This window comes from Tupaia chinensis, unplaced genomic scaffold, assembly GCF_000334495.1.
Source record: "Tupaia chinensis unplaced genomic scaffold, TupChi_1.0 Scaffold148607_1, whole genome shotgun sequence".
In the NCBI taxonomy this organism is placed as follows: Eukaryota; Metazoa; Chordata; class Mammalia; order Scandentia; family Tupaiidae; genus Tupaia; species Tupaia belangeri.
In genome coordinates this window covers 693600-705569 of record NW_006208456.1, presented here as the reverse complement: position 1 = coordinate 705569, position 11970 = coordinate 693600, and the positions used below count along the sequence as shown (strand labels likewise).

Here is an 11970-nt window from a genome sequence, read left to right as displayed (position 1 = left end):
CTCTTCCTCCTCTTGTTAGCCTGACTCTCAGGCTCGAAGAGTCCTGCTGCTTTGGTGTTAGTGGGAAATGAAATTGTCGCTCAGGAAACCAAGACTCCCTGTAAGGAGCTCCATCTGTATTCAGCAGCCTCGATCCTGGGATTTCATTCAAGAGGGTATCAGAGCAGCCACTAGTTTTTGCACCTGAGCACTGACCATGGAGCACAGAGACCACCTAGCCAAGGGGACACCAGCAGAGGCAAGGGCTTCAGCTTTCTGGGGACACTGTTCCCTCAAACTAGCAGACTGAGTCTAACACTCTAGAGACCTGGCTTTTCTGTGCTGCATCCTGCTTGGGACTGAGAGGGAAACTAAGAGTGTGTATAACAGGTCAGGGTGGGAGTTGGGGGGATAGATTTCTTTTCTACAGGTAAATCTTGCCCAATAAACCCCCAGACCAAGGAGCCACACAGAGTTAGCTGGATTGTAGTGGGTTCAAGTCATTTATTTTTAGAATGTACCAGCATGTTTGGTTCTGGGGTTCAAACCCCAAATTCCAGAAAAATAAACTAATTGAGGACCACATGCACTACGAGGAGGCCATTCCAACGTGTTTGTGATCATGCGGCATGGACATAGAATATATAACAGGAGCCCTCAGTGTGGAGCAGGGCCTCCCCTCCCCGGACAGCTGACAGCGGCTGGCTCTGAGCCCTTGTCAGGATTGGGGATTGGGCTGAGACTGGGTCATTTAGACCCTGTCCCTTAATGGCCCTGGGCCCCTTATTGCTACATTTGCTACTTTGCTACTTTATGGCCCCTGGGTCTTGCCCAGGGGATGCCTTATCACTGGGTGGTACTAATGAGTAGGTTGCTGGCATCTGCTGTTGCCATGGTTACGTGAGCATAGGCTTCTCGTCAGAGGGTCCCGTGGTGAGTTATTAGTGATTCATTTGGCCACTATTCGACTTATTCCCTGATCTTTGCTACACATTCAACTTTCCCAGCTCCATTTAGAGACTGGTGGCATGTTATTGTTCCTTTAGCCCAGGGCTTTCCAGCTCTTAGATCTTGGTGAACAGCTGGTGCATTCTACAAGCCCAAAGACCAGCAGCTCTCAATACTTTCCACCTTCTGGGAAGGCTTCCGGGTAGTGGATATTGAAACCCACACATTTGGAGAACAGGAGGGATGCATTGTAAGAAAGACACCAACTTCCGCAACCAGTGAAGGGACCAGATGGGTGGCAGGCTCCTGGTTCAGTGTCCTATTGCCGAGGTAGTTTGAACATACCAGGAATCCTGCCAGGGCAAAAGTCCCTGGTGCATGTTCCCTTGTGTTCAGTGAGTCTAAGCAGCAACTCAGAGTTGCCTAAGGTCCCTCCCAGGGTGCTAGCCTGGTATCTGGTGAGCCCTTGAGCACAGGCCCAGTTGACTGCACTCACAGCTGGACCCTGCTTTGGTCATGGATTATAACAACACCTTCCAGGAGAACAAAGCTGCTGCAGCACTTTCTGGAAATGCAGTAGCCTCCTTCCCAGCCCAGAGAATTCCTGTTGCTTGGATCATGCCATCTGGTTGCTTCTGGGTATTTAAATGTGCCAACCTACAAGTTTTACTCTTCCCATGTAGGGAACGATATTTTAGATGTCCAGTGCCTAGCGTCTTGTGTGAATGACCTGAGGGGTAGGTGTCTCTTGCTAAAGCTGTCCTGATGCTTTGGCAATAGGGCTGCAAAAATATTTGCCCTATGAGCTCACATAGGGAAGAGTCCTGGGCCTGGAGACTATGCCCAATCAGGAAATGTACAGTGGCTTCCAGGGGCAGGACAAGGAAGGAGAATCTGCTCTGCTATAGAACTAACTTTAAAGTCTAATCTAATCTGAATTTACTGCAACCCAATGAGAAAGAGACCAAGATCAGATTTTCCGAATGTACTGGCATTACAAGGTCTGGTCAACTTGGGTGTCACAACCTTGCTCTACTCCCCTCTTGCAAGCCTCTTGCTTGATCTACTGAGGATCATGTGGTAGAGATCACAGGACTGAGCATGCCTTAGTTGGGGGGTGGGTATGAAGGTATTGCTCTGGTTTTGAAGAACATCTGAAGTGTTCTTATCTCCACTGAGCATTCCGACCCCCTCCTCCCCTCTGGGTGTTCTCAGACATGTTTTTGAAGCTTTCATCCTGCCCCATGTTATGGCCATAGATCATCCTCTAGGGACCCCCAGGATAAGACCAAATCTCAGGCCAGCATAACTCTGGAGCATCAGCCAGGAGTCAGGGGAAGGAGGCACAGAAGTCATGGCTGGGAAAACCAAACTTTCTCTCTCTGCAGAGAATGACTTAAAATGTCCCTTGCCACCCATGAGGAAGGGCAAGAGGCAATCATTCCCATGCCCTGGATAACTGAGAGCACAGAGGCACCTGCAGCTTGGGAACACCTTTTGTCCACATGCCCTAGGTCTCAGTGTCAGCACAGGCCAGGGGTCCCTGGCAGGAATGCTTTCTTTGGGGAATACTGGGTACAGATGAATTTAGAATACAATGTTGTCCTCTTTTATATGAAGAGGAAGGGTATGAAAAGGGTGTAGTGAAGAGAGGAGGAGTCAGAAGGCCCTATTACTTGGGATAGGGCTTCACTTCATCCATTTACTCACTGAGTAGTTAGTGAGTGTCTGTGAAGTGTGAGGCTCTGTGCCAAGATCACATAGAATGAGGGCACGGGGGTGTATGATAGGAATATGGGACTATATTGCCACCTTCGGAGAGACTCTGGGGACTCAACACATGTTGCCTGTTATTCCCACTGTACTTTGATGAGAGAAGAACTGCTATCAGTGGGGGAGACTGAGGCATGGTGGTTAGGAACCCACAAAGGTATAACCAGAGCAAAGATTCCTAAAGCCTATGGTGGCTCTCCTGGGGGATGGAAGTCTGTTGCCCTGGGAACAAGGCTGTGTGGAAGGATTCAAAGGTGGAATTGGAAAGATGGGGTCATGGTGGGGCATGAATGTATGAGCCTTTGGTCACCAGCGGGTGAATTTGCCTATGTGAGTAAAGAAATACCAGTGATCACTGTTTTCGCTTCTATGTTTTCTGTTTATACACTCCCAAGGGAGATTTTTCACCTATGGCCAAAAATAGATCAAGGGAGGATAACCAAAGCAGGTAGGGGAGTGAGTGTCTGAATTCAAAAACAGGTTACTTAATACAGTTTTGTCCGAGGGCTTTTGGGTGTCACAATAATGACGTCGGCAATGATGATGGTTATTAGCTACTGTCTGCTAAGACCTACTACACATCAGGTGCCTGACTCGGGGCCTTTCCTACACCTCATAGCCAAGTTGGCAGATAGTCATTTTGACAGACACACACAAAGGGAATACAAATAAATCTATTGCAGGTTTTTGCTTTCCCCTAGATGACTGACTTGGTTTAGTGGGGTAATTGGCTGGGCCTTCAGATCAGGACTGGGAAGCAAACCTTGTGGCCCTGGCCAGGTCCCTTCAATGTATACTTTGTCCCAGTTTCAGACACAACTGAGCCCTGACCCAGCAAGGATTGGTTATACTTGTCAGGATGCCATGTGTGAGCTGCCAGCCTTGTGATCCAGCTGCCTTCCAGGTTGGGGACCTCACAGCTTCCACCTTGGCTTGCAGAATCCCAATGGCCTCTGAGTTCATGGCATTTATTTTGAGTGAGACATGAGGGGACAAATTGAGGAGCAGGGGAGCAAAAACAGAATAAATTATGAAATAATATTTTTTAAAGATGGTCAACAAACTCTTTCATCTGTATCGGTGCTTCCTCTAGCATTGAACCTTTGAGACATTCGATGGGACCCAATAGGCCACTACACCATTGGCGACCTCTTCAAAAGGTGATCTCAGCAGGGGTCAAAAGAACTTGAGGTGAAGCAATCCATGAAGTTGCTTTAGTGCTGAAGATGTGATTTGGACAATTCATGTGAGAGCAGTACCTGGTGCTGGACTGTTATACCCCGGTGGTCACAGAGACATGGGGGGAGGCAGGTGATGGCCGGGACGTGGTGGCTGTAACTATGATGAGTGCTGTGAGCGCCTCAGAGAGAGGGCAGGGAAGGTGATGCATAATACTGTGCTCAGGGTCCACTCATCCCTCTTGAGTTTTTGGGAGGGTGTGATTCCCCGGATAGTGGAAGGAGTGAGGATAGTAAAAATATACTCTTAAGTGGTAGTGGCGACAGGAATCCCACGAAGTGTTCTCCCCTGAATGAGTTAGACACAAGGGCCTCCTAGAGAACCGAGTGTCAGAGCACAAATGTACTAGGAGCAAGGGTGTAAACTGGAGCTTCCACCAGGCCGACCTCAGGCTCTGTGAACCCTTTCTTTCTGTCTTCCCATTCACCCACAAAGTCTCCCCACCGCTGCCCTTCATTGCCCTCACTCCTTCTCCTTCACAGTGACCAAATCTCCCCGTAAGGAAACTCTGTCCGTGGATGTGGAGCGCCGCCTGCCCGTGTGGTCCTCGGTCCCCGGCCCTGGCCCTGCAGCCGGAATGGTCAGGAGGACTGCATCAGGCCGGTGAGGCGCTTGCCCGCCAGAGACTTTCCCTGCAGAGAGACAGCCGACAGAGAGCACACACAGGTGCACACACAGAGACAGAGACAGAGAGCCAGACAGGTGAATTAATTGTTGCAGGAGCCAAGGAGACCAAAGGACTAACCAACCTGACTGACCACCTTGATCTCTAGCTATGGGAGCCTTAACTTTGGAAGGCTGGAAAAACCAGGACTCCAGGGTAGGTTATGGGAGGGGGAGTTGCTGCTACTCATTTTGGGGTGTGGAATTTTACTTACCAAAAAACCAAGCATTTAGACCAAGTGCCTGTGGGCTGCCCCAAAACTTGATTTTATTCAAACGGGGAAGATAAAAGCGGACTAGAAAGTACTGAAGTTGGGGAGAGTGGGTTGACTCAGAAGGTGGATAAAGATCTGGGTAATTGAGGTAAGGAAGCAGAGTATTTGTGAATCCTATCTGACAGGGTCCTCTTAAAAATGGATTCTGGGACTGTGAAAGTGAGATGGGCATCTGTGGACACTGAGAGCGGGTGTAGGGTCTGTAGCAGTGCACTCCTGCCATTTCCTGTGTCCTTGGATCCCTATCTATGGCACCTAGAGGTCTAGTTCAATGACCTCACACTAGAAGTCAATGACCTACGTGGTAGTGCTTAAAAACTGAAAACAAAACAAAAACCCTAAAACCAAAAAACAAAAACTGAGGCCTGGTGTTTGAATCGCAGAGGTCTTGGGAGAGTCCGGTTTTCTACACCTCCTGGAGGGGTGACTGGTTGAGGAGCCCCTGATCTGGGAGAGAATTTGGGACTCAGTATGAAGAAGAGTGAGGCTCAATCATGCTGCTTATTTCTCTTAACAGAGTCTGTGTCCATTCCCTGGCGCACCCTCTTTAGGAATCCCTATCACTGGACAGGGTTTAGGGAGAGTGTGGCTGGACCCAAGCAGATTGATCACGGTGTCTGGGAAAACATTCAAAACCCATCCTGTTATTGACAGCAGGTCAGTGACCCCATTGCCATCTGCGAAGGGCAGCACATCATCGCTTGTCAGCATGGGCTGTGGTGTCTGGAAGGGAAACAAAAGGGGCCAACAACTCCCCAAGTTCATTTCCAAGAGGGGCACATCTTGTTTACTGGGCTTGGCTGGATGTAATTAAAAACAAAATTGATCAGGTTTGTGAAGTCGAGTAGGATATTCAACAAACTTACTGATTGATGAATTGATGGATAACAGGTGTGTCTAATAAATGACCAGCATGGGCTGTGAGTTTGCTGGGAAGCAGGGCAATGTGTCATCTGGCTTAGATCTCCACGGCGGGATGAGGCCAGTCTGACTCCGAGAAATCCCAGCATGGATGGGAGCTTGTATAGAAATGGAATTGCCCTGAGAACTGTCAGGAAGTTTGCATCTACCTCCCTTTTCTCTTCCCCCACTTTCTTTCATACCCATTTTCACTAGTGAGACATAACTTCATTTTTTTCTCCTCTATTTTAACACACACACACACATACACACACATACACACTCCCCATTGGAAACCTTATCCGAATCTTCAAATACGTTCAACTTTGCCTGTAGCAGATACATTTATACTAGGCTAAGGATTTTTTAAATCAGATTAAAGAGAAAAAAAAAAAAGGCCTAAAGGGTTAGAGGGTCAGTCTTTGAAAAAATCACTAACCAGGATGGCTACCCCTTTGTCTAGAGTAGGTTAGTGTAGCAGAGCAATAGCTCTTGGAAGGCAGAGGCTGGCCTTCCAGGACTCCTGTCAGCTCTGAATTCTATGTCACAGTCCTAGTTGTTCCTCTCCTTGAATGTCCTTTCTTCCAGGGAGCCAAGGCATTTGTCATCCAGTTGGTTCACCTGGTAATGTGCCTTCATGGGTCAGGCCTGAAGGCAGGGGCATAGAGGTGCATGGGGGGTGGTCCTCTCTGGGCAAATGTGGGACTGCTGAGCCTAGGGACCTCCTAAAGTGAGCGCTCTTACAACCCACCACGCTCTATCCCTACTCCCACGTCCACCTTTCATACACGAGAGGCACCAAAGAATGCTGCTTTCTTCTTGGGTGTTGTTTATTGTTGTGGTAACCACACACCAAATACTGGCTCCTCCCACTTCTCCTGTCCCTCCTCCTCTAGGGCCACAAGTATACGTTGTGTACCCAAATATATTATGTCCTGGATTTACTATATAAGCACTTGGGGCTCTTATTTAGCTAGCAGATGTGGGGAAAAAAGTCACTTAAGTTTCTGAATAAGAATCTGTTGCCAACATATATGTTAAAAGCCCAGAGACAAAGAAAGCGAGGTTTACTAGTTGCCCAAGCCCTCATTACAGCTTCATCCTCATTAGTGAGGTCATTTTGGCTGGAGAGGGGCTGTGGATTGAGGGAGGTTGGGATTCTATTTCTGGAGGGTTGTGTGTCTGTTCTAGGTGAATTTGGCCCTGAGGTGCACCCACTCAGCCTCTCCCAATTCTACAGAATGGGCTGGGCTGGGCTTGGAGGCACTAATTAATCTCTTTCTGCCTAAATCCTGGAGGTGAGCCTCATGGCTCTGACTCCAGCAACTAGAGGCCAGTCTGTCACTGCCTGCCCCTCCTCTTCCCTCCAGCTGCTTCCATTTCCCAGACTTGAGGGTCGATGGTGCAGCTGACCAGCCTAGGGATCACCTCAGGGATTGTTCCCAACCTCTCAGCAATCCAGGTGGTGCTGCGTGGCATTTTCATCTTCCTCTCTCCACTCCTGTGCTCACGCATTTACCAAATGCCAGTTCTGCTGCTAAAGACAGGAGGTCATGAGGGTTCCGGTCGGCTCAGGCAGCAGCTCAGCCCAGCTGCAATCTACCCGCTCCACAGTGACCTCCCTGGTGAGCGAGGGCAGGCTCAGGCTGGAAGGCGGTTAATCATGCAGGATGCAGGCATGGCTAGATGCCTGGCCCAGGGCTTTGGGGAAGAAATCCTGCAATCACACTTGCTCAGCAGCTGCTCCCTTCTGAAGAGCTGAGACGCCTGTAGATTTCAGGGATCAAAGTGAAATCTGAGAGCAGAGGCTACCTGTGTTCAGAGATGAGCTGCCCCAAAGTATATGCCCCTGTGGGCTTGCAGGAAGTTCTAAAGTGCTTGCTCTGCCCAGAGAAAGCAGAGCTTCTGCCCGAGCCCTCCAGGGCTCTTTCCTTCTTCCTCTTTACTCCTGTCCCTGCCTCCAGTTTCGATGATTCTGAAGGAATCAGAAAAAGTAATTCTCCCGTGCCCAGCACTTGCATAGTTACAGAGGAAGCAGTTTTTTCAGGGTGTGAATGTATGATGTTCCTCAGTGCTGGTCAGTTGGGAACAGATCATGGTGCCAGGAAACTGCAGCCAGCTCAGCCTGAGGCCTTGGCGTAGCTGAGCGAAGCAGCTGAGGGTGGTTGGAAATGCTATTAGCAGGCAGCCTTTGTCCAAGTGAAAAAATATACAGTGATTAAGAACTGAGCTGCAGAGGTACATTCCAGAGACACCGAAGCTTTGCATACAGACAAAGTGCTTTTCACCTTCGAGACATTTGGCAACGTGTAATCCAATAGAATTTGGGATCCTTCAATTTCATGGACCAGGGGCTCAGTGCTGGGTTCATAAACACCCACACATTCAATTCCCACCCTCTCTGACTAATCATTTCAGCTCTGTGGCCATCTTGATGGCTAGAAGCCTGGAAGAAGGTGGTCATGGAATCCTTTGTTTCTGAAAGGAAAGGCACAAAAGGAATGGCTCCCTTTTGTGCAGTGCTTTAAGAAAAAATCAACATGCTGCAGGACATGCTGTGGCTCTGTGCTTTGCACTTCCGGATATTAATCAACAAAGCATGCACGATCCGGTTACTAAGAGCTGTTGCTGCTTACTTACCTGGGAGACTGGTGCTGTGCTAAACTCTGGGAGGTGGGCTGGGGCTCAGAGAGTAGCCCTGGGGATCAGATGGCATACTGGGGCCAGTAGAATCAATCACTAGGGGCTGAGAGAGGGCCTTTTCATTGCTAAGGGAGTAAAGACACCTGAGTACTGATGAAACTCTTGCTGATTTGCCCAGAGGACCTAAGACACCAGCCATAGATCTCAAGTCCACCAAGTCAAAATCCAGGCTATTATGGGATAGAAATCAGCCATGGTTGCCCATGGTGAAGAAGAATGAAACTGACTGGAAAGGGGCATGAGGGAACTTTCTGGGTGGCTGAGTGTGGGTTACATGGGTGCACACATTTGTCAAATTCATTGACCCATGTGTTTCAGATCAGTTCACTTACTGTGAAAAAAAATAAAACACGATTAGAAAGAGAAAAAAAGATTAGAGAAAAAAACTCAGTGATCACTTCTCTACCCTGGAATTTCCCACTCCTTCCTTACTCTTTTTCTGTTGCTGGGCTCTTCTTTGCCGTTGGAGAACTTCAACATTTCATCCTCCAGTACAGGAGAAACCCACATTCCTCTGCTAGGGGAACTAGAACTTGCTACGGAACTAATTTTGCACACTATTTCTAGCATCCATTGATTCAAACTGATCCCCCCTGTGCGACACACAGACATTTTTCATCCTTGCTAATGAAAAATGTTTTTTTTTTTTTTTTGCTGAATAGAGTTCACCAAATGACCTCAGCAGGCAAGAAGTAGGAGGCCCCAGAGATGAGTTGTCCTTTCAAGGAGCTCGAAGGTCACTTATGAGTGGGTGATGCTCAAGTTCATGAAAGATGTGGAGGAATTTTAGGCCTGAGGGGTGGGCTGTTATAGGGAGAACAGGAGGCAGTGGAAAGGCAGAGTCCTGAGAGTTTGGTTGGAAGGGATAGAAATCAAGGACCTGTCTAGCTTCAAGTGACTTCCTAGAAGCTGGCACCCCGGGTCTCTTCTCCACTGAGCAAAGCAAAATAAAGATTTTAAAAGGAAGCACAAAGTATTCCGTGGCATCTCCTTTCTCCATGATGTTTAAGGTTAAGGACAGAAAGTGTGCCATCTGTTTGAGATGATTTCAAGGATTTGGGAAACTGGCAGGGGATGATGGTTAGGAAAATCCATACTTAATATAAAATATTTTGAAAACACTTTTCAACTCTTCATCTCTCATCCTTTAGAGAACTTTGCAAAGCAAAGTGAGGCAGATGAAATAGGGAAACCAGGCTACTGGACTAGCTGAAGATTATGCCTGGTGCATCTACAGCAGAGCTGGGCTGAAGCAGGCGAAAGGAGGAGAGGGCCTTCCTAGCATTCTCTCCCTTCAGGAGTGAGTGGGGCAGGAGCTCTGCGGCAAGATCCCTTCCTGGGGGTCTGTTACTCTTGGGCTCTTGCCAAGCTTTCTGATCTCTCTTAGGGGCTGAAGGGCATTTTATTTGGTTTTAAAATATTCTCTTTTATGAGAAGATATATCACAAACAGAAATCAACACCCACATTTTAAAAACTAATGGTGAAAATTAAATTAGTAAGAAAAAGAAAGTTCACTGGCCCAAGAATGAATACACATGGGATCTTCAAAAAGTTCATGGAAAATGCATATAATGAAAAATTAAAATTTATGCAAACATTTTTAATTGATTTTTTTTCTTTTTGCCTAAAGAGCTGCATACTTTTATTTTTTTTCCTGCAAAGTTTTAAAGCCCCCCCATACATTTGAGTATGCTTGAATTTGGGCCTGCTTAAAATCATTAGGGGCCGGGAACCAGCAGTTAGCGTAATGGCTATGTCGCTGGACTCCCACGTAGTCGACCGCGGTTCGCGTCCTGGACCCGGTGGCTTAGAACTCACGCCGGGCGCGTGTGCGTGCATGTCCAAGATCCCGAGAGGAGAATGGAGGAGAAGGGATTGCGGCGTGACCATCCCCCCTGGGGGCGGAATTTTCCGTTTTCTGTTCTTCGGCCTCCGCCGTTTGCAAGCGCATGCGCCCTATAGTGAAAATCTCTCCAAAAAAAAAAAAAATCATTAGGGGCCAGCAGTTAGCGTAATGGCTATGTTGTTGGACTCCCACGTAGTCGACTGTGGATCAAGTCCCAGACTCGGTGGCTTAAACTCATGCTGGGTATGTGTGCGTGTGTGCCCAAGATCCCGAGAGGAGAATGGAGGAGAAGGGATTGCGGCATGACCATCCCCCCTAGGGGCGTGATTTCTCGTTTTCTGTCTCTCTGTCTCTGTCTGTCTGGCGAGCACATGCGCCCTATAGCAAAAACCTCTCCAAAAAATAAAAAAAAAGTAAAAATAAAATCCTTAATATTAGAAAAAAATAAGAAATCTGGTCAGATGAAAAAAAATCAATTCTTTTGGAACAGCTTAGCATCTTATGTACAGTAGTGTTAACAACCAGGTTCTGCCATATACATGGTGGGGATTTGTAATCTACCTAGCAATCACATCACCTGAAAACAATTCCCACAAAAAGTCACTGGGACCATTAGCAAGTTTAGATACCTTACTTATCTACTCTGTATTGGCAACTATTAGTGCTTTTTAACACTTTATTTAAAATTTTTGAATTTAGAAAAGGTAAGTTGCCTGTCTCTGGATTAAATGAAAAAAGTCCAACCTATTCTCTGATCTCCAAAGGCCTTTCTCTTTGAATTTCTTTTTCCTGCTCAATGATGTGGTATCATATCTCATGGACTCTCTCTTCTCAAGAGCTCTCCTATTCAACTTGCCCAGGTCTTGACAGAGGCAGGATAGAGATGGTCCCAGTACCGGGGACACAGGTTAGCTGATGACAACAGTTACTAACAACTCCTATTGACTGGCTGTTGAATGGCTCTTGTGTGCCCAGCATACTAGGCATTTCATGAACATCTGCACTAATATTCACAATGTCCTTTCCAGTTAGATATTTCTTTAAACTCCACCAAATTGCTGAAGAGCCAAGCAAGCTTAAAGATCTTGCCTAAGAGTTCACAGATAGTCAATGGTGGAGCCAAGTTGGTTGGCCTTCATAATCCATAGACCTTCTTTTATCTTGCTCATGGCCATCAAGATCAAGAAAGGAGACAGATAGAAATGCTCAGGGACTAAGGACTCTTCCAGGCCCACCCACACTCGGCAGCCTCTCTGGGCAGAGCAGGGTGATTTTCTTGGACTCCCTGAGAAACTTCAACTCTTAAGCATGTGCAAAGCCATCTCAAGGGGCATCTGCTCTGTTAAGGTGCTTCCCCTCATAGTATTTGAGAATCCTGAGAGGGGAGATGTCATCTTTTGACTGACAAACCTGACAAAAGGAATCTGGTTGCTGCACTTACATTGTGCTGGGGTACAGGTCACCATGCCTTGGTGTATATAGATTTAAAGCAGTGGCTGCTGGGCAGGTCAGGTGAAGCCTCCATTCTGTGTGTGGCCCTGTGTCATTGGTGTCGATGCCTCTGGGCACATACTAGCAATCATCCCAGGAAGGACGGAAGTAGGTGTGATGTTTACCTTTCTAGGGTGGGGCAGGCAGGGCA

The 11970-nt window shown here is 47.5% G+C and overlaps 1 protein-coding gene across 6 annotated transcripts in view; it reads right to left on the bottom strand.

The window, feature by feature from the left end:
* Nucleotides 1-556: 556 nt before the first annotated feature.
* The window catches only part of RGS6 (regulator of G protein signaling 6), a 614581-nt gene continuing 603167 nt past the window's right edge, over nucleotides 557-11970 (bottom strand). For all 6 annotated transcript variants that reach the window (XM_006170490.2, XM_006170489.3, XM_006170488.2 and 3 more), the window contains one exon: nucleotides 557-4571. In XM_006170490.2, coding sequence (XP_006170552.1) covers nucleotides 4402-4571 — 170 coding nt within the window. In that variant the 3' untranslated portion in view covers nucleotides 557-4401. The remainder of the gene's footprint in view (nucleotides 4572-11970) is intronic.